General features: G+C 40.7%; 2 protein-coding genes across 2 annotated transcripts; one reads left to right on the top strand and one right to left on the bottom strand.

Moving 5' to 3' along the window:
* Positions 1 to 1,634: 1,634 nt before the first annotated feature.
* On the bottom strand, positions 1,635 to 8,668 carry LOC134820625 (protein DD3-3-like). The gene is made up of 13 exons (XM_063831126.1): positions 8,461 to 8,668; positions 7,970 to 8,056; positions 7,642 to 7,794; positions 7,259 to 7,454; positions 6,919 to 7,042; positions 3,629 to 3,872; positions 3,430 to 3,513; positions 3,192 to 3,279; positions 2,744 to 3,003; positions 2,480 to 2,604; positions 2,229 to 2,333; positions 1,967 to 2,126; positions 1,635 to 1,845 (listed from the first exon to the last, which is right to left on the bottom strand). The coding sequence occupies exons 1-13, from the start codon at positions 8,583 to 8,585 to the stop codon at positions 1,821 to 1,823; spliced, it is 1,776 nt and encodes a 591-aa protein (XP_063687196.1). The 5' UTR covers positions 8,586 to 8,668; the 3' UTR covers positions 1,635 to 1,820.
* Positions 8,669 to 11,791: 3,123 nt separating this feature from the next.
* Positions 11,792 to 20,847, top strand: LOC134820623 (protein DD3-3-like). Its single transcript, XM_063831124.1, has 18 exons — positions 11,792 to 12,765; positions 12,979 to 13,068; positions 13,224 to 13,359; positions 13,710 to 13,835; positions 13,943 to 14,059; positions 14,354 to 14,502; positions 15,447 to 15,620; positions 15,737 to 15,821; positions 15,948 to 16,050; positions 16,179 to 16,297; positions 16,520 to 16,701; positions 16,848 to 16,917; positions 17,097 to 17,222; positions 17,502 to 17,664; positions 17,944 to 18,015; positions 19,172 to 19,333; positions 19,474 to 19,588; positions 19,735 to 20,847. Exons 2-18 carry the CDS (start codon positions 12,980 to 12,982, stop codon positions 19,835 to 19,837), a joined length of 2,091 nt encoding a protein of 696 aa, XP_063687194.1. The 5' UTR covers positions 11,792 to 12,765; position 12,979; the 3' UTR covers positions 19,838 to 20,847.
* The last annotated feature ends 365 nt before the right edge of the window (positions 20,848 to 21,212 follow it).

The raw sequence follows: 21,212 nt of genomic DNA, 5'->3' as shown, positions 1-21,212 counted from the left end.
ACTACTCCACATTTGCTTACTGGATTCTGAGCAGTATCCTAGCGATCCTAGGCAACGGGTTTATCCTCCTCGTCACCTCCAACGTATCCAGAGACAAGTGGAGTCTGCGAGTGGACAAGATAACTGTCACCTTCATCTCCTACCTCTCTCTTATGGACTTTCTCTACGGAGTAACGCTACTCATCATGATTATAAACGATATATTCCTGCTGAACATTGAGCAGGGAGTAGATATATTCGGCTCCCCGGCCCAGATAAACGCTCCGATCATGCTAATAAACTACAAGCTGCTGAACATAGTGTTAAACAGGGTAAATGTGATGTCGTGGACAGCTAACATCCTGCTGATCCTGGTTATAACCCTACACAGACTCTCTGTCATATACTACCCACTGAAGCGGATTACAGTAGCTCGAGCTAAGCTGGTGGGTGCTGTTAGTTGCACTGTTTCTGCGGGGTACGCGCTCTACCCTCTCGCTATGTTCCAGGGCTTGTCTAGCTCAGCCTGTGGTGACAGGAAAGCCTTCATGATTAGAGAACTGTGCTCCGAATTGGAAGAGGACAATGTAAAGTTTGGGCAACTTACTGGACAACAACAGGTTGGTTTTTGATAATGTTTACGTCTGATTCTTTCAAAATTTCAATATTTCATTAAATTCAATAGATTTAGATTGATTTTTCGTTTTTAACAACTAGTTAGTTAGTTAGTAGCCACTGGCTGACAAGTTGCGTATTCCAGGCAGGTATAACTGTATCAGCTTGTACATGTTAGTATACATTATACATTATACATTATACATTGTATTCCAGGCAGGTATCAGCTTGTACATGATATTCTACATCTCCTTCCTGCTCATGCTCCTTCTAAACCTCCTTCTCCTCTACAAGGCTACCAGCTACGCTACCACCAAGAACAGGTCCAAACAGAAACCCATAATAACCACACTGTGTATCTCCGGACTCTTTATACTGGGCTGGACTTTCTACATGGGCTGGATATCTGTGATGGTTTATCTCCGGACCCAGGTGGAATATGACCAGCCAATAAAGGGCGCTAAGTACAGGAGTATACTGAGCTGGTTAGAGTTCGGGGGTTACTTCCTCTACACCATGAGCACCTGGGGTAACCCCGTTATATACACCATGATAAACAGAAGGTTTAGAAAACTGGTGGAGAACAGGGGGAGCAGGATGGTGCAGAGCTCTCTCCAGAACATACAGTATCTGAGTAGACCCCTCAGGGTCAGCTTACAGAACACTAGAAATAAGCTCTCCTCTAATAAAGAGATGTACTCCTTCTCTCAGATGCAGGACACTGTTACTGTAAGTGAGACTGGGGCCAGTAATAAAAGTTCTATAAAAAGTAATCAAAGTTTAAATCTGATATCTGATGGAGCAACACCTGTTTGATAGCTCTTCTATTCTTACTTTCTAGTACCTATTATTTGACGGATTTTCATTACACTGCAGGCCTGCTACGTAGTTACCTGGGGACCCCAGTAACACAGTTACCTTGGGACCCCAGTAAGCTTCGCAGCGGTCTCGTGTCGTGAGACAAGATTTTCGGTGTTTCTTTATTTGTAGCAATTATTTTACATTTAACGTTTTGCTATAAATTAATTTTATTCATGTCACTTGCTTCATTTTGTAAAAATTTAGTAACATTTATAAAATAATAATACACGATTTTGTTTTAAAAGCCTCAATTTATTCGAAAACATGACAATTTTGTTTCACATAAATATAAACTAAAACATACTAAAGATCGCCGAATATAATGTTCTTGGGATTATACCAATCTCTTTTATCATCACTAGGGTTTACGCTCTTTCGGCCTGTTCAGATCTGAAAGTGTTAATTGGTTAATATTATTTTCTAAAGTTCGAATGAAATGTAAAATAATCAGGTTAATAAAGAGATCCCACTTTCTACTCGCTGTATTATTATAGAGATCAGATCTACTCACTTGGGGACCACCCTGATCTCTCCTTTCTGAGAGCGGTTGGTAAAGTTGTTGTTTCTTGTGCACAAGAATCTCCATATTCCTGACATTTTTATCTGTCTGAGACCCAGGTCAAAGTGGGTTCCAGTATCGTCTAACTCTTCAATATCTCCGAAATAGTGATCTGTCAAGAGGTTAATATGTTTACTCACAGTTTTAGAACTCATCACACGAATATAGCTAAAATGAAATATTCTCTAACGTAAAATAAATTTAACAAACTCACTGCCGGAGTGATAAGCCAGAGCCATGAGGTCGTCTCTTCCCAAGCCGAGAAGACTTGTTGAGTTGGTGAATAGCTCCGGATAGTTGCAGGCAAAACAACCGTGAGCTAGAAAAAGGAAACAGTTGGTTATTTACTTAAACAATCAATATTTCGTTATTTAAGTGGATCAATATTTATATTAGTTAATAAATTAATCGCGGTATAATATAGAATCCCACTTCAATATATATAATATATTAGTAAGTAAGTACCCTCGTCCTCGAATGCCCCCTCTTTGGGCCATGTGATTTCTCTCAGGGGGACAATGTTGTTCCTGTCTGTCCTTGCTCGGCCCTGTCCCGCATTATTTCCCGGGTTTGAGTCTGCCCCTGTCCACCTAGTGGGACATATCAGTTATTGAAATCAACATGTTGTTTTAAAACAAGGTCAAAATAAAATGAGAAGGAATGTGGTGTTTAAATGTTATTTGGGAAGGAAAGTATAATACATATATAAGGAAGGAGAGTGGTTCTCACTGAATATGGAGATAGTCGTCCTGGTTGATCTCCAGTCTGTTGGGCTGGTAATCATACTCCACTCCAGGGTACGTCTGTACAATGTTCCCTCTTTTCCCGCGCACGTTCAAATTGTGTATTTTAGCGTTTTCTGGGACGTCGTCAGGTCGTTTCCTTATCTCAAAGACGTGGGTTCTGTCCTCGAAAGTTCTGCCGTACTGGTTTGTGTTCAGAGTCACTTCCAGGTCCAGCTTAACGTCACTTTCCGGGAGGTCGAATACCTGACAAACGTTCTAGATCAGTATTTTGGAGCATAGGGTGGTACTAACCATCACCGCTCCTATTTGTGCCCACATCTTTGAATATCAGCACTTCATCGGTAGTTACACAAGCCGGTTAACAAAACCATTATTTTAAATTATGGCAAGTTTTTCAAACAAATTGTTTTACAACAGAAGCCTGGTCTCACCTTGACCACAGCGTCCTGTTGGAAGTAGTACCCTCTATCGTTCTCTGTGGGGAGCCCGTACGTTGTTGCTACGTCAATACCAGTAGGGCTGCAGATATTTTAGAAGTGAGAGTTATTTAGTGTTTTTGTTACTTTGTTAACAGACCTCATTCAAATGATAGAATTCCCTTATATATATATTAGTTCCCTAAGTTCCCAGTATCATGTACCTCTGAGATGAACAATTTAATTTACTCACGCGTCGTCCTTCTCAGCGTTAAGAGTAGCGTTAATGCTAGAGTCGAAACCTCCGCCCGGTAATTCTCCAGCTGTAATATTGTACCTAGGTGGAGATCAGAGGGTGCAGACAACTAAGTGATGATAACTCTTCAAGGTAAAATATAAAAGCCAGGAATTATATAAATGGAATAATTGGTTATATTGCTGTGAAATGTTACCTCAGTCTGAGAGCACAGTTCTTGTGGAGGATATCTTCAGGAACAGTCCAGTTGTAGTTGTTCATAAACCCGTCCATGTTGTTGCCATGGTGATTATCACGTGACCATGGTGACGGTAGACAAGCAGGAGGGTCCATGTTCCAAGCTCCCTTCTCCATCCACACCGGCTGCACCATCTCCCCGCCGTGCTCTACCCACTGCTCTTCACACTCCGCCTTGTTATTCATCAGCATAGGGTAGTGTCCTGTAGTGGGGACCATATGTTTAACTGGTAATAATAGGGTAGTGTCCTGTAGTGGGGACCATATGTTTAACTGGTAATAATAGGGTAGTGTCCTGTAGTGGGGACCATATGTTTAACTGGTAATAATAGGGTAGTGTCCTGTAGTGGGGACCATATGTTTAACTGGTAATAATAGGGTAGTGTCCTGTAGTGGGGACCATATGTTTAACTGGTAATAATAGGGTAGTGTCCTGTAGTGGGGACCATATGTTTAACTGGTAATAATAGGGTAGTGTCCTGTAGTGGGGACCATATGTTTAACTGGTAATAATAGGGTAGTGTCCTGTAGTGGGACCATATGTTTAACTGGTAATAATAGGGTAGTGTCCTGTAGTGGGGACCATATGTTTAACTGGTAATAATAGGGTAGTGTCCTGTAGTGGGGACCATATGTTTAACTGGTAATAATAGGGTAGTGTCCTGTAGTGGGGACCATATGTTTAACTGGTAATAATAGGGTAGTGTCCTGTAGTGGGGACCATATGTTTAACTGGTAATAATAGGGTAGTGTCCTGTAGTGGGGACCATATGTTTAACTGGTAATAATAGGGTAGTGTCCTGTAGTGGGACCATATGTTTAACTGGTAATAATAGGGTAGTGTCCTGTAGTGGGGACCATATGTTTAACTGGTAATAATAGGGTAGTGTCCTGTAGTGGGGACCATATGTTTAACTGGTAATAATAGGGTAGTGTCCTGTAGTGGGGACCATATGTTTAACTGGTAATAATAGGGTAGTGTCCTGTAGTGGGGACCATATGTTTAACTGGTAATAATAGGGTAGTGTCCTGTAGTGGGGACCATATGTTTAACTGGTAATAATAGGGTAGTGTCCTGTAGTGGGGACCATATGTTTAACTGGTAATAATAGGGTAGTGTCCTGTAGTGGGACCATATGTTTAACTGGTAATAATAGGGTAGTGTCCTGTAGTGGGACCATATGTTTAACTGGTAATAATAGGGTAGTGTCCTGTAGTGGGGACCATATGTTTAACTGGTAATAATAGGGTAGTGTCCTGTAGTGGGGACCATACGTTTAACTGGTAATAATAGGGTAGTGTCCTGTAGTGGGACCATATGTTTAACTGGTAATAATAGGGTAGTGTCCTGTAGTGGGGACCATATGTTTAACTGGTAATAATAGGGTAGTGTCCTGTAGTGGGGACCATATGTTTAACTGGTAATAATAGGGTAGTGTCCTGTAGTGGGGACCATATGTTTAACTGGTAATAATAGGGTAGTGTCCTGTAGTGGGGACCATATGTTTAACTGGTAATAATAGGGTAGTGTCCTGTAGTGGGGACCGTATGTTTAACTGGTAATAATAGGGTAGTGTCCTGTAGTGGGGACCATATGTTTAACTGGTAATAATAGGGTAGTGTCCTGTAGTGGGGACCATATGTTTAACTGGTAATAATAGGGTAGTGTCCTGTAGTGGGGACCATATGTTTAACTGGTAATAATAGGGTAGTGTCCTGTAGTGGGGACCATATGTTTAACTGGTAATAATAGGGTAGTGTCCTGTAGTGGGGACCATATGTTTAACTGGTAATAATAGGGTAGTGTCCTGTAGTGGGGACCATATGTTTAACTGGTAATAATAGGGTAGTGTCCTGTAGTGGGGACCATATGTTTAACTGGTAATAATAGGGTAGTGTCCTGTAGTGGGACCATATGTTTAACTGGTAATAATAGGGTAGTGTCCTGTAGTGGGGACCATATGTTTAACTGGTAATAATAGGGTAGTGTCCTGTAGTGGGGACCATATGTTTAACTGGTAATAATAGGGTAGTGTCCTGTAGTGGGGACCATATGTTTAACTGGTAATAATAGGGTAGTGTCCTGTAGTGGGGACCATATGTTTAACTGGTAATAATAGGGTAGTGTCCTGTAGTGGGGACCATATGTTTAACTGGTAATAATAGGGTAGTGTCCTGTAGTGGGGACCATATGTTTAACTGGTAATAATAGGGTAGTGTCCTGTAGTGGGGACCATATGTTTAACTGGTAATAATAGGGTAGTGTCCTGTAGTGGGGACCATATGTTTAACTGGTAATAATAGGGTAGTGTCCTGTAGTGGGGACCATATGTTTAACTGGTAATAATAGGGTAGTGTCCTGTAGTGGGGACCATATGTTTAACTGGTAATAATAGGGTAGTGTCCTGTAGTGGGGACCATATGTTTAACTGGTAATAATAGGGTAGTGTCCTGTAGTGGGGACCATATGTTTAACTGGTAATAATAGGGTAGTGTCCTGTAGTGGGGACCATATGTTTAACTGGTAATAATAGGGTAGTGTCCTGTAGTGGGGACCATATGTTTAACTGGTAATAATAGGGTAGTGTCCTGTAGTGGGGACCATATGTTTAACTGGTAATAATAGGGTAGTGTCCTGTAGTGGGGACCATATGTTTAACTGGTAATAATAGGGTAGTGTCCTGTAGTGGGGACCATATGTTTAACTGGTAATAATAGGGTAGTGTCCTGTAGTGGGGACCATATGTTTAACTGGTAATAATAGGGTAGTGTCCTGTAGTGGGGACCATATGTTTAACTGGTAATAATAGGGTAGTGTCCTGTAGTGGGGACCATATGTTTAACTGGTAATAATAGGGTAGTGTCCTGTAGTGGGGACCATATGTTTAACTGGTAATAATAGGGTAGTGTCCTGTAGTGGGGACCGTATATTTAACTGGTAATAATAGGGTAGTGTCCTGTAGTGGGGACCATATGTTTAACTGGTAATAATAGGGTAGTGTCCTGTAGTGGGGACCATATGTTTAACTGGTAATAATAGGGTAGTGTCCTGTAGTGGGGACCATATGTTTAACTGGTAATAATAGGGTAGTGTCCTGTAGTGGGGACCATATGTTTAACTGGTAGTAATAGGGTAGTGTCCTGTAGTGGGGACCATATGTTTAACTGGTAGTAATAGAGATAGTCATGCCAGTGAGCAATCATTATTAACGCTATTTATTATTTTATTGAAAAACCCTTGTTCCTTACCTTGCGCCTCCTTGAACTGGAGGTAGTTGTCAGGGTACTTGCAGTAACCCTTGTTCTTTACATTCTGACTCTCCTGTTTGTAGTAGTCACATCTCTTCACGTCGTTCGTGAACACCGCAATATCCTGCAAAGTGGAGTAATATGGTTACGGGGTGGTTACTAAGTGGTTACTAAGCTTGGTCACTAATCGGTTACTAGGATGTTGTTAGAGGTTACTATGTGATTACTATGTGGTTACTAAGTGGTTACTCAGTGGTTACTGAGTGGTTACTAAGTGGTTACTAAGTGGTTACTAAGTGGTTACTAAGTGGTTACTAAGTAATTGTCCTGTGCAACCTACCCTCCAGTGAGTAGGGTGCCAGTAAGGATAGTGATCTCTCTCCTCAGGACACTCGTACCCTCTCCTGGTTCCTCCATTGTTCTGCCTGGTGCTGTACGCTCCCTCCTTCATTTTCTGGTCAGCAGTGTACAGTCCCTTGTTCCTGTACCGCTGCTTACACTCCTTGTAGTACCAGTAGTCCTCGTGCATTCCGTATCTGACCGGGGTACAGTCAAACTTAAAATGAACAATTGTGGCGAATATCAGTAGCCATAATTTAAATATAAATGTTATTACGACCTTTAAAGTTTCGGACCTTATAGTGCAACAACCTTTAGGTTCAGCAAATTTGAGAGTAAAAGTATGAAAGTAAAGTGTAAAGTTGCCTAAAAGTTTCCACTCACTCCATGTCAGTGTCACAGTTAGCGCGGTCACACTTCCACCGGTCATCAGGGATAGTGTTAGTGGTGGTCCCGTCCCTTACCAGGTCTCCACACATGTACTGTAGTACCAGCTCACAGTTGTTGTTTACATTACCGCACGAGTGCTGGTTCGTCCTGCAGGCAGAGTTATTAACTTAATATCATGGTAATAAACATATTGTTGTAGTAATTAACTTAATATCATGGTAATAAACATAATATCATAGTAATTAACTGAATATTTTAATTGGTTTTGATCCCTAACTCAGGTTATATAAAGTAATTGTATCCTTTAATTAACCTAACTTACCACTCTACTTGTACAGTAGATCCAGTGTAGTAGTACAAGTTACCATGGTTGTAGCCTCCTCTGTTATTGTTCTGCGAATCGAACATCCTGCAATATTATGTTACAGCTCCACAGGGGGGGGGGGGGCAGGGGGCTACAGCTCCCACACAGGCAGGGGGAGGGGGCAGGGGGGCAGGGGGCTGCAGCTCCCACACAGGCACGTAGCCAGGGGGGGCAGGGGGCTACAGCTCCCACACAGGCAGGGGGAGGGGGGCAGGGGGATGCAGCCCCCACACAGGCACGTAGCCAGGGGGGGGGGGGCAGGGGGCTGCAGCTCCCACACCATAACCACGGATAATCAATAGCAGCGAACTAATCTTGGATCATATTGTAATTATCACAGAAAATAGTAATAAATATGCAGCATCGTCAATCATTAACAAGAATAAACCATTCTTGTTTGAATTAGGAGGTTTTGATTAATAATTAATAATGTGACCCCTGCAATGTACCTGTTTCCGTTGTTGCGTTCTCTTCCTTCCTCGTTCAGTCTGTTGTTACTGCCTCGAGGTCCTTGCAAGTACACGTCCCCCCATACTGTCGCCACAGCAACCAGAGCTAGAAAAGCTAATCTCATTCCTCAGTTGAGACTCGTTTATAGCTTAGGAGGAAACAAATCAGAGCAATGTAACGTGGTAACATTGGGGATATTAGTGCTATGAGAAATAAAAGTAATACAAGTTATTGTTAAGTCTAAGATATTATTTGCTCTATCCAGAGCCCTCTCGCTTGCAGTGAAACAAGCGCGTCACGCAGTACGCGCAGACTCATGGCTAGGTGAAAGATATCATCAAAATAAGAGATACTTTTCAATCAAGATACCACTAAATGAGAAAAACTGTTTACTGGAAATAGTAAGACAAGTCAACTAAAGTAGGTTGCAAGCCGTGTTGCCATAACAGTAAGGGAGGTACACTGAGAGTCTCACAACTCCGTAGAGGGTTATTGTCCTTTAAAGCGTCACACGTGACCAGTTAGGAGAACAAACGTCCCCTAACAAAAAGTAGCGTCACAATAAGAAGTACAATAGAGTCAGGAATAGAGTGAGGAAGCTTTTCAGCTTATTGTGGGGATAACAATACCTGCTGACAATGACATTTGCACTTACCATTCTCATCAGATGGTGGTGAATATTTTAGGATCTTTAGGTCATGTAGTTAGCAAGTAGTGACGTATTGGAACAAACTGAAAAACTAGCAACACGTGACACGGAGACCAGCACTCAAAACAGAGACAACATTTTATATCAGATAACAGAGACAAAATGTTATATCAGATAACAAACAACATGGTATATCCTTAGTAATCAGGAACCCCCTCCAGATCCTTATCTGTTACATTGGTTTTTATACTTGTGACAGACTCTCTGAGCTGTCATGTGGTTTACAAGTTTACAGTTCTGTAAACCATATTCTGAATAAGACCATCCCCGCTACCCCGCTGTGTGGAGAGGGGGGGGGGGCAGTAGGCGAACAGCATGTTGCCTAATATTAGGTATATTCTTTAAGAAGGAAATAAAAAAGTCCAATTTGTGCATTATCCCATTCACTTAAACGTTCGGACGAAACGGAACTAATATTTTAGGTTAAAAATGCTCCCAGGGGCGAGGCAAAACGTTGTTCCACGTATCGAGACTGATTTCTGTTACTATTTCGTGGTAATTTGCCGCGAAATTTCCGCGCACTTGTCCGTGCACTTGTCCGTGACGAAGGATTCTAGTCAAGTTGGAAACACAATTTGATATATTACACAAAAATTAAACTCAAAAATGTAACCGTGGTACTGGAGCGGCGGCAAAACGTACCTAAGTGCCCTCCCTCTTGGCTCTTCTCTACTAGAGAGGGAGGAGTACCTAAGTGCCCTCCCTCTTGGCTCTTCTCTACTAGAGAGGGAGGAGTACCTCAGCGCCCTCCCTCTTGGCTCTTCTCTACTAGGCTCCAAATAATCGTAACCTATTATAACTATCTCTGATAATTTATTAGTATCAGTTTAGGGAGGTGAACAACGCTGCCCCCGAGAGAGTGGCGGAAGTTCTCGTCAGAACAAGGAATCTACAAGAGAGAGTTAACTGGAGAACCACACTTGCTACAAGAAGCGAATGACTGGAAGTTGATATTTGATGAGGATGAAAAGATGAGACAATTCCCTCAGCACATCGTAAATACAGCTCTCAGACCTGATGTTGTTATCTTCTCGGATAGACTCAGGAGCTAGTCATCCTGATAAAGCTGACCTGTGGAAACGAGGAGAACTTTGAAGAACAGAAATCCCGAAAAGAGAAAGGTTACGAACAGGTACTGGTGGATCTTTTTCTTTTTAAAGAGAGGCTGGGCATGGTTGGCCAACGAGAGGATAGCGTGTGGATGCTCTGCCTGCCTCTGGGGTATGGTAGCCCTATGGGAGGTTGCCGGAGAAATCAAAGTGTACAGTGGAGGATGTTGGTAAGTGTTATGAGGGAAAGGGGATCTCTTCACGGTAGAAGTTGTGTGTTGTGGGTTCTACCACTTCTCACTACACCAAATATTCAGCTTCCTCACCCGGGATAAGAAGAGGAAGGCACTGAATACCATTGCAGTAGTGTCCATCAAAGGCTCCTACGCTATGTGGTTTAGTCGCTACAACAAGAGAACAAGACCTGGAGTGACAACTGGCTGAAAGACCAGGCCCAGTTTAATCCTGATGAACAGCTGACCGTTGGGCCCATAAAACTTCGTTTAAAGCTACATCTGAAGTCGTAAGTCTCAGACATCAGAAGTCAGATAGTGTGGATGATTCTGCATTTAAAAAAAGACTTAAGAATTGAGGTAATAGTTGGTTTGGTCCCAGATAAAATATATATTATATTTTTATCGGTACAAAAATTATCAGTAGAAATTACCGAAAATACTGGCACTGCCACAATACAGTAAAATTTGAAGAAAATATTAGTGCTTTCGCCTCTCCCTGTTTCCAAGTTCTGCAAGAAACAGTCTCAAACGTCTTCTAATATGATTGAAGAGGCAGTTTAATTGGATGTGAGTTTAAGAGGTTTGTCTGCATTTGTGTCCTTATGGATGAATTGCAAAAGTACAGAGGAGGCTATTGACATAGTTTTCTTGAGAAGGATGCTGCCATTTTAGCTTACAACCATTCTGGAGACAGGCACCAGCATGTTGCTATTAACTAATTAACAGGAGTCAGAAATACCAGCATGGCGCTCTATTGAATTCTGGAAGTTTCCTGGGGAGTGGGGGTGAGACATTGTTTCCAGGAGAAAAGATCTGTTCCTCCAAATTGTCAACGGGAGAAGGAAACGGGTAAGTGATGCTTTATTGTTTTTAGGAAAAGGAAACTGGTGCTTTAATTTTTTCGGAAGAAAAGAAGTGGTGCTGTACCAAGTTTACTGGTAAACAGTGATAAAAGTCACCAATTAGTCCTAATGAAATTTTTAAAACATTTTGGCTTTTGCCTCTAGCAATGAGCAGGAAAATTATCAGTTTTATCTAGATAGAATCAAAATAGTTATCTGTTTATTTAGATAAAAGATGTCACACCGCTATAGACCCCTCCCCCCCCCCCCCCCCCCCCCCCCCCCCCAAGTGTAGGGCCAACACGAGGCAGACACGTGCACTGAACCAGCCAATACGGAGTAACAAGCATCCCATTATTCAGATAACAAAGAGTTTCACCGGAGCTCCTCGGAAGGACAATGCCCTTTTGTAGAGCGAGATAACGGGATCTGTCGTGGGTATAAGTGCTTTGTTTAAACAAGGGTTTATTTTATAGCTCTCCCGTGCGACAATTGTTCGCTCAAGAACTCAAACATTCTTGACGTCTGTTTTCGAAGGACTCGTTTTTTTACTATCTACATGGAAGCCAGTTTTATAGTATAACATTTTTACCTGAGCTTTTAGGTATTTTATTTGCTTTAGACTTTTTGCAAACTGTTCGAACCCACTTATGATAGCGATCAATGAAAATATTAGTTATCGGAAAGAATAGGCAACGAATTACGCAAAAAACAAATGATATTATGATACCATATAAATTATATCCTCAAAGCTAGAAAATAAACCATCAAAACTTGACAAAAATGAAGTGTTTTTGTATGCTCCACGCAAAGTGACAGTAGAATTGCCGTAAGTCGTGGATGTACCTGGTGGTTGAAGTCGTGAATACCTTGTAAAAACAATCCGGCTACAGCTTTGTCAGTGTCACGTGATCCTCTGTAAGTGTCACGTGATCGGTTCAAACTTCTCCCGGATGTTCGGTCTTTTTTCTCTGGGCATTACGCACCTGACATGCATTTCATTTGCTTATCTTTACTACTACTATTTCCACTCAAACTGATTTGAATATTTCCTTCTTTAATGTGGCGATTTGTGAGGGACTAAGATCCTCCCATTTCAATCTCGTGAAGATAACCCCACCCCCCTCGTAAAGATAACCCTCCCCCCCCCCACCATTGTCATATTATATAATATATATACCATGACACTGCAGTCACAGAAAGTAGCAGAATCGTGCTTTGTTTATTTAAAAGGTAGTGCTGTTATATCTGATGCTAGTGCAATGTTGTTTTTACATCGCATATGTGAAGCAATCCCACCACTTTCTAGCCTTCTCAATTGTTGCATGCTATTTTGTAACTTATTTTTCACTTCGTTTGTTTCATTTTAACATAAATATGCTTAAGATCAATTTTAGTTCTGTAATCCCTGAAGTTCTGAGAAAAGTTGTAATCCCTGAAGTTTCAGACGGACATTTTACAAACTTGAGTAAGTTTAGTTAGCTTAAAGTTTAGTTAGTTTATACAGTTAGTTTACAGGCTGCTGGGGGCGGGGGGGGGGGCGGGAGGGGATCATGAGTAGTTTACAGGCTGCTGGGAGCTCCCTACCTTCTTTAGTAGGTTATAAACTTCTAGTAATTTTGCCAACTAGTTTATGAGTGTCAGATATGAGTGGTGTGATTATAACTCAGTACTCCTGCAGAATGAAGGAGCACGTGGTGATAGTGTTATGTCTGGTGATGTGTATCATGGCAGATACCTACCTTACCAACCCTAGAGGCTCCAACAACAGGTCACACATAGTTACCACTACTTACCACCCAGTCTTACTTTACTTATCTTGTTTATATATTGGTCCCTGCTGGAGGTTGCAATATAGCAATATCGGATAAAAATTGTCAAAACTTTGAGTAATAATATTTGTTTAATTAACTAATTCCACTACAGGCTGAACGAGAATACAGCTACACGAACAAACGCCAACAGATTGTTCGACTCTCAGAACAATAACCGAGGAGGCTACAACACGGGAGATAGAGGTGACAAGGCTGCCGGGCAGCACCCTCGCCGACAGTATTCTATGGTAAGTTTACCGTCAGTATCTAATAAGATGAGACAGTATTCTATGGTAAGTTTACCGTCAGTATCTAATAAGATGAGACGTTCGGACTGGTCGTACTTTTCAATTCGACGGTTATCATACTTACCTTTAATTGAAAAGTATGTACGATCCAAAAATTGTTTGTCAAACCTGTGATTGAGTGTTTTGTATACACTATACATAAAGTAACAGACGACTTAGTATGGACGTATACCGTACTTTTCAATTTAGCGTACACATACGTACTTTACGCAAAGAACTTCTTATCTTAGGTCACTAGGTCAGTATTCTATAATTGTAAGTTTATCATCTCACTGGAAACCCCTTCTCAGCAATACTACGCGAGTGGGGCCACTGAGAGTGAGCAAAGTAAGCTGATTGTAGAGTGGACGAATCAGCACGGGTGTGGTGGCAACAAGGACTCCCCTCATAAAACTAACTGTAACATAGTGGTACAGGTGAGCAAATAAACCGGAACTAACTTATTCATCTATAGCAAGCATCGTTTCGGTTCGAAGAAGCACGTTTATCTAAAACTTCCCAAATTTAACCTCTCCTGTCTCAGATGATGTGCCAGACGAACGGAACAGACGCTAACTACCCCACAGGACAAGGTAATGGGGACACGGATAAAACAGAGAGGAATCTTTACTTGAGGGACGGTACAACTACTAACACCCAAGTGAGAACACTTTATTTACTTACACCTCATTACCTGTCAATTAACCTTTATAACGTCAAATAATAGGCAACTCCCCCCCCCCCCCCACTGTGACTAACACCCAACCCTCAAGACTAGCCCCCCCCCTCCACTGTGACTAACACCCAATCCTTAAGACTAGCCCCCCCCCCCCCCCCACTGTGACTAACATCCAACCCTCAGGGCTACAACCAGCCCCCCCCCCCCACTGTAACTATGGTAACCCTCAGGGCTACAACCAGCCCCCCCCCCCACTGTAACTATGGTAACCCTCAGGGCTACAACCAGCCTAACAAGAACGAATACGAAGGAGATAATCAGAACACTAAGAATAACGCCTACACTAACAGGATGAACGGCAACTACAACAACGTGCAGACTAACAGAGGTCTACATGAGACTGTCTGGTGGTACGACATGTGCAGGTACTGTAACACTGTAACACTGTAACACTGTAACACTGTAACACTGTAACACTGTAACACTGTAACTCTGTAACACTGTAACACTGTAACACTGTAACACTGTAACACTGTAACACTGTAACACTGTAACACTGTAACACTGTAACACTGTAACACTGTAACACTGTAACACTGTAACACTGTAGCACTGTAACACTGTAACACTGTAACACTGTAACACTGTAACACTGTAACACACTGTAACACACTGTAACACGGTATAACACTGTAACACACTGTAACACACTGTAACACGGTATAACACTGTAACACGGTATAACACTGTAACAATGTAATACTGTAACACACTGTAACACACTGTAACACACTGTAACACACTGTAACACACTGTAACACGGTATAACACTGTAACACGGTATAACACTGTAACAATGTAATACTGTAACACGGTAACACTGTAACACTGTAACACTGTAACACTGTAACAATGTAACACTGTAACACTGTAACACTGTAACACTGTAACACTGTAACACTGTAACACTGTAACACTGTAACACTGTAACACTGTAGCACTGTAACACTGTAACACTGTAACACTGTAACACTGTAACACTGTAACACACTGTAACACACTGTAACACACTGTAACACGGTATAACACTGTAACACACTGTAACACACTGTAACACGGTATAACACTGTAACACGGTATAACACTGTAACAATGTAATACTGTAACACACTGTAACACACTGTAACACACTGTAACACACTGTAACACACTGTAACACGGTATAACACTGTAACACGGTATAACACTGTAACAATGTAATACTGTAACACGGTAACACTGCAACACTGTAACACTGTAACACTGTAACACTGTAACACTGTAACACTGTAACACTGTAACACTGTAACACTGTAACACTCTCCACCAGGTTTAGAGAAGCTAACAAAGGACTCTACATCGCAGACCAGGACCTCGGAAAAGGAAGTCTGGGTTATGTCGGCAGTGAGAGGACAAGGCAGAACAATGGAGGAACCAGGAGAGGTTATGAGTGTCCTGAGGAGAGAGATCACTATCCTTACTGGCAACCAACCCATCAGGGCCCGTTAGTTATTACTTTACTACCTGTTATGTCAGTATATGTATCCTAGCTGTGAGTCAGTGAATGGTTGCAGTAGTGAGTTCTTTAATATTCTGTCTTCAAGTCCTCGTACTGTACAGGTATATTGATAGCTACCAGACCACCCCCTGGATTGACGTGGCCTACCTGACTGGGAACAGTACTGATTGTGACAGGGTGAAGGAGGTTAGTGTCTTGAGATAATGAGTTACTACTACTAGATAGAGAATCCTCATATCTTTACACATTACAACAGTATAATGTAACAATGGGGAACTGTAACATTGTAACACTGTAACACCGTCTGTTTAGGGTTCAGAGAACCAGAACGGAAAGTGGAGATGTGTACTTAACGAGAGTAGTGCACGGAAATACGGCCGCTCTATAAACGAGGAGGACTGTAAACAAGAGGATGGTGGGTTACTGTGGTTATTATTTAATATAGTATAGTATATATATATACTTCATAGTAAAATAGCAGATTTCCATTATTCATGTTTCTCCTCCTCGTGGAGGATCTTCTTAATATTTCCTCCTGTTCAGGAACCTGGGTACAGTTCCACAGCTACCTTGAGGTGATCAGCAGTGCTAACACAGAGGCAAAGTGTAACAAGTACAAGAACACCGACAAAAGGAACAAAATATCCTGGATGTCTATCAGAGTCAGTTTTTTAATAATTGATTTGTTAGTTAATTAATTAATTTCTTAATTTCTTAATTTCTTAATTACTTAATCAATTAATTAATTAATTAATTAATTAATTAATTACGTTAGTAGAAGAGTGTAGTATTGATTTGTTAATGCTGGAAGTTAGTTTGTAGCTGTTGTTACTAACTCTAACCACTAACCACATTACACCCTTACATTTAATTACTAATTACAGAGTGACAAGGACCAGAAGATGTGTGTGGTACAGGCCCCGCTCCCCAAGTGCGAACAAGCTCCCTGGTCTAGAGTGAACCATCTGGGTAACTCTATAGACACCAAGGGTAACGCCTCCAGAGTGGATACGGAGCTTCCTTATTTCCCCAGCGGGACAGCTAAACGATGTGTCATGAGACTCAGGTAACCCCATTATGGACCTATTTGTTCGGGCTTATCATATCCATATATTAAATGTTACATTTAGATGCATATTATATAGGAAACCAAATAGATTTTCCCAGCTGAATTCTAAAATTCCCATTCCATAAATTGCAATGAATATTCAGGTACAACATAACAACGGACGAGTTTGACAACTACGGAACCGACCACAGACACAACTACGATCTTTCCAAGGTAGTGTACCCCCACTGTTTCCAAGGTAGTGTACCCCCACTGTTTCCAAGGTAGTGTACCCGCCCCCCACCCCCCATCTCATGTTGACGCTATCAACACTCAGATAAAGTTATCTCTATCGTTCAGTTTATCGCATAATGCTATTTCTAATTGTGCACTAAAATCTACAAATCTGTTAGGGTGTCATATCCCCGGTGGAGGATAACCCGTTTGTGGATGTGGCTGGAGAATCTAAGCCTCTGAGGCTGGCAATGAACACTAACCAGTTCGGCAGGACGTTCCAGGACAGGACTCATGCTTATGTTGTGAGTTACTTTTACTTTTACTTTTACTTTTACTGTGTTGGTGTTGTGAGTTTTAGATCCTTGCTATTATTATGTGCATAGTATGTATAAAATATGTGTTTAACCACTTGTAAATCTGGTTCAAACTGAATAGAAATTAAATAACAAATAGAAAGTAAATAAGTATTTTTCAGTCCTACAGACCGGTTTTCGTTTCGGAATGATACCATTTGCAAAACATGAACTGTAACACTATTTTGTATATATTTAATTTTGTAATATAACCACTGCCTATAACAGGTTTTACCTCGACTGGATGGTATGGAGGGTAAGATGCTGCACAACCTCAACGTCAGAGGAAAGCGAGGTAACATCGTGCAAACGTTCCCCGGCGTGGAGTATGATTTCGTGCCCAACAAACTGGCTATCTCCGAGGAAGAGCTGCTTCACATTCAGTGGACCGGTTAGTAGGGGTCCCCCCCCCCTTAGTACCTAAATACTACATACTACCACTTCCACTCAGGGACAAAAGGATTTCGCGATTGTTTTGGCCAAAATTCGCGATACCGTGATTTTTAACAGACTATACATTAAACTATACATAAAATTTGTCGCAAATAATGAGAAAAATCGCGATTCCGTACATGCCGCAATTTCCTTTTGTCCCCACTTCCACTTACTTGTTCTGATTAACCACCCTGTGGGTTTAATAACAAAGTGTTTACTAACAAGTTGTTTGCAGGATCTAACACGCACAATAACGGAGGTAACGGAGGAGACGGTCAGACTGGGGATGCTGGAGAGGGGACTGGAGGTGAGTGTTAATACAGAGTGTTACCATCTAACACACCTAGTTACTATGTATAATGTATATACACACCTAGTTACTATGTATAATGTATATACACACCTAGTTACTATGTATAATGTATATACACACCTATTTACTATGCATAATGTATATACACCCTAGTTACTATGTATAATGTATATACACACCTAGTTACTATGTATAGTGTATATACACACCTAGTTACTATGTATAATGTATAATGTATAATGTATAATGTATATACACACCTAGTTACTATGTATAATTTATATGCACACCTAGTTACTATGTATAATTTATATACACACCTAGTTACTATGTATAATGTATATACACACCTAGTTACTATGTATAATGTATATACACAACTAATTACCATGTATAATGTATATACACACCTAGTTACTATGTATAATGTATATACACAACTAATTACCATGTATAATGTATATACACACCTAATTACCATGTATAATGTATATACACACCTAGTTACTATGTATAATGTATAATGTATAATGTATATACACACCTAGTTACTATGTATAATGTATATACACACCTAGTTACTATGTATAATGTATATACACACCTAGTTACTATGTATAATGTATATACACCCTAGTTACTATGTATAATGTATATACCCACCTAGTTACCATGTATAATGTATATACCCACCTAGTTACCATGTATAATGTATATACCCACCTAGTTACCATGTATAATGTATATACCCACCTAGTTACCATGTATAATGTATATACACACCTAGTTACCATGTATAATGTATATACACACCTAGTTACCATGTATAATGTATATACACACCTAGTTACCATGTATAATGTATATACACACCTAGTTACCATGTATAATGTATATACACACCTAGTTACCATGTATAATGTATATACACACCTAGTTACCATGTATAATGTATATACACACCTAGTTACCATGTATAATGTATATACACACCTAGTTACCATGTATAATGTATATACACACTTAGTTACCATGTATAATGTATATACACACCTAGTTACCATGTATAATGTATATACACACTTAGTTACCATGTATAATGTATATACACACCTAGTTACCATGTATAATGTATATACACACTACACAGGTACGGATCGTCACAACTTCCTACAAATGCTGAGGAGTGACCTGAACTTCCCTGCTCCATTTGAGAACACCACTATGTGGGACATGGTAGAGTCTGTTAACCACCCTAAAGCTACTGGTCTGGATCTAGCTATTGGGTTTGCTACATCAGGATACTACTGCGGTAAGTAGGGGGTAGCCACTAGCCCTACTAGGAGTAGCCCTACTAGTCCCTCAGCTTTGTTTAGCTGCTCACTAGATATTCGTACGGTTAGTTGAAATAATTCCAGATCACGTCATTATGCAAATATTTGATTCCTCCAGGCATGAGCAAGTTTGGAGGATGTCCTACTGGTTACCACGTGGACGACTCTAAGAAAGGCGCCTTCCAGCAGCAACTCAACAACGCTCCTGCTAGCTACTTCGGCCACGTGCTAAGGTGAGTCTTCAGGGGAGTGTTAAGGTTTAGTAGTAGGGATGGGATGGATCTACGTTTAGGAGTTACGGTTTAGTAATAGTGGTAGGGAATGTTGGAGTTTGATTACAGTTTATAGTCCTGTCAGCTAATCTAAAAAACTCTCACAGGTTCAAGAAGCCGGGCACGTGTGTGTACGTGTGCACGAGGAACAACAACTTCACCAACCGCTCCCAAAAGGGGGTCCTCTGGGTCACTCCCAAGCAGAAGTAACATGTGCCGTGTGTTTTTGAGATGTTCGCAACAATTTATTATTAATGTATGATGGACTGTGTCTGTAAATGTTTATCGTTTATTTGCCCGTGTTTCGCTGGAATTGTAATGCTGAATCATAGCAAGATAATGAATGTGTTATTGTTAGTAATACAATATTAGTAATACTATTGCTAATACCCCCAGTTATTAGCTGTATAATATGATCGCTTCACAACTAAGTGTTTTATTTGGTTTACTGTTTAAAAAAAGCTGTATTTCTGGGGGAAGGGGTGTAAACAGTGTAAAACAGTGTGTCACTGTGTGAAACAGAATTGAGACTTATATTCAATCTTTACCCTATAACAGCTTGACAAATTATCATTTTTGTTGCAAACCCCAATTTGCATGTTTGAAACTGATGAAAATTTATCGATAAGGTGATTAACGGTTATTTACGCAATATAAAATACTCCCAGATAAAATACGATAATTTAAGAATAAGTATGACCAGAATTGTGATGAATTTATTCGAGTTCATGTAACTGTAATCAACATTTGGTTCGGTTCAATTGGTTCGCGGTAGCTACTCAGTCAGTGTAATAAAAAGCATTTCCCTCCGATTTTGATCAATTTTGTACCAAAAGTTGTTCAAATATGAAATGTAAATAACATAAATCCACCGGGATGGCGGATGCGCCCTAAGTAAAAACTGCTGCACGACGCTCAATTAGGTCGCACTTGATGAGGTAATAGGCACACACTTTTTCAGTTTTTGGCCTGCATACAGTGTCTGTTATTTTTAAATACTTTTAGAGGGTCGTAATCAGCTTGCCGAGACTAATCTTTTGGTACTAAAATTTTCAGATTTAAAGAAGTCATATTTTCAAAATGATTAAACTAACAAGGTGTGAATTTTTGTACAAAAAATTTGTTTCTTCAAATATTGTAAATTTGGTATCAAAAGTATTATCTGACTGATTGCAATTCTGTAAAATATAGTGTTTTTAAAAATCGATCTTTAAAAAGTGATATGCGTTTTTTCCTGAAATTGGCCATTCAAGTTCATTTCACACACCTGCAACGCGCAAAAGGCTCTAGGACTCTAGAGCGGGGGACTGTAGAGCGGACTTGGTCGGAAGTAGGACCCTAGAGCGGAGTCAAATCGCCAGGGTAAGACTCCCTTACCGGACCCATACTATGAGGACTCTAGAGCGGTACCCACATGCAGATTTTAGAGCGGTTGTGGATACCGCTCTAGAGTCCTCATAGTATGGGTCCGACAAGGGCAGCTTGTATTTACCTAATCGTGCTCCCCGGTGCATTTTCATTATTCACACTTTAAAGCAACTTTTGCTACCAAATTTATCAAATTCGGTGCCAACACATGGTGCTT

Source organism: Bolinopsis microptera, chromosome 9 (genome assembly GCF_026151205.1).
Source record: "Bolinopsis microptera isolate Bmic1 chromosome 9, MBARI_Bmic_1.0, whole genome shotgun sequence".
Classification (NCBI taxonomy): Eukaryota; Metazoa; Ctenophora; class Tentaculata; order Lobata; family Bolinopsidae; genus Bolinopsis; species Bolinopsis microptera.
The sequence above is the reverse complement of the archived record's forward strand: the minus strand, read 5'-3'. Positions and strand labels throughout refer to the sequence as shown.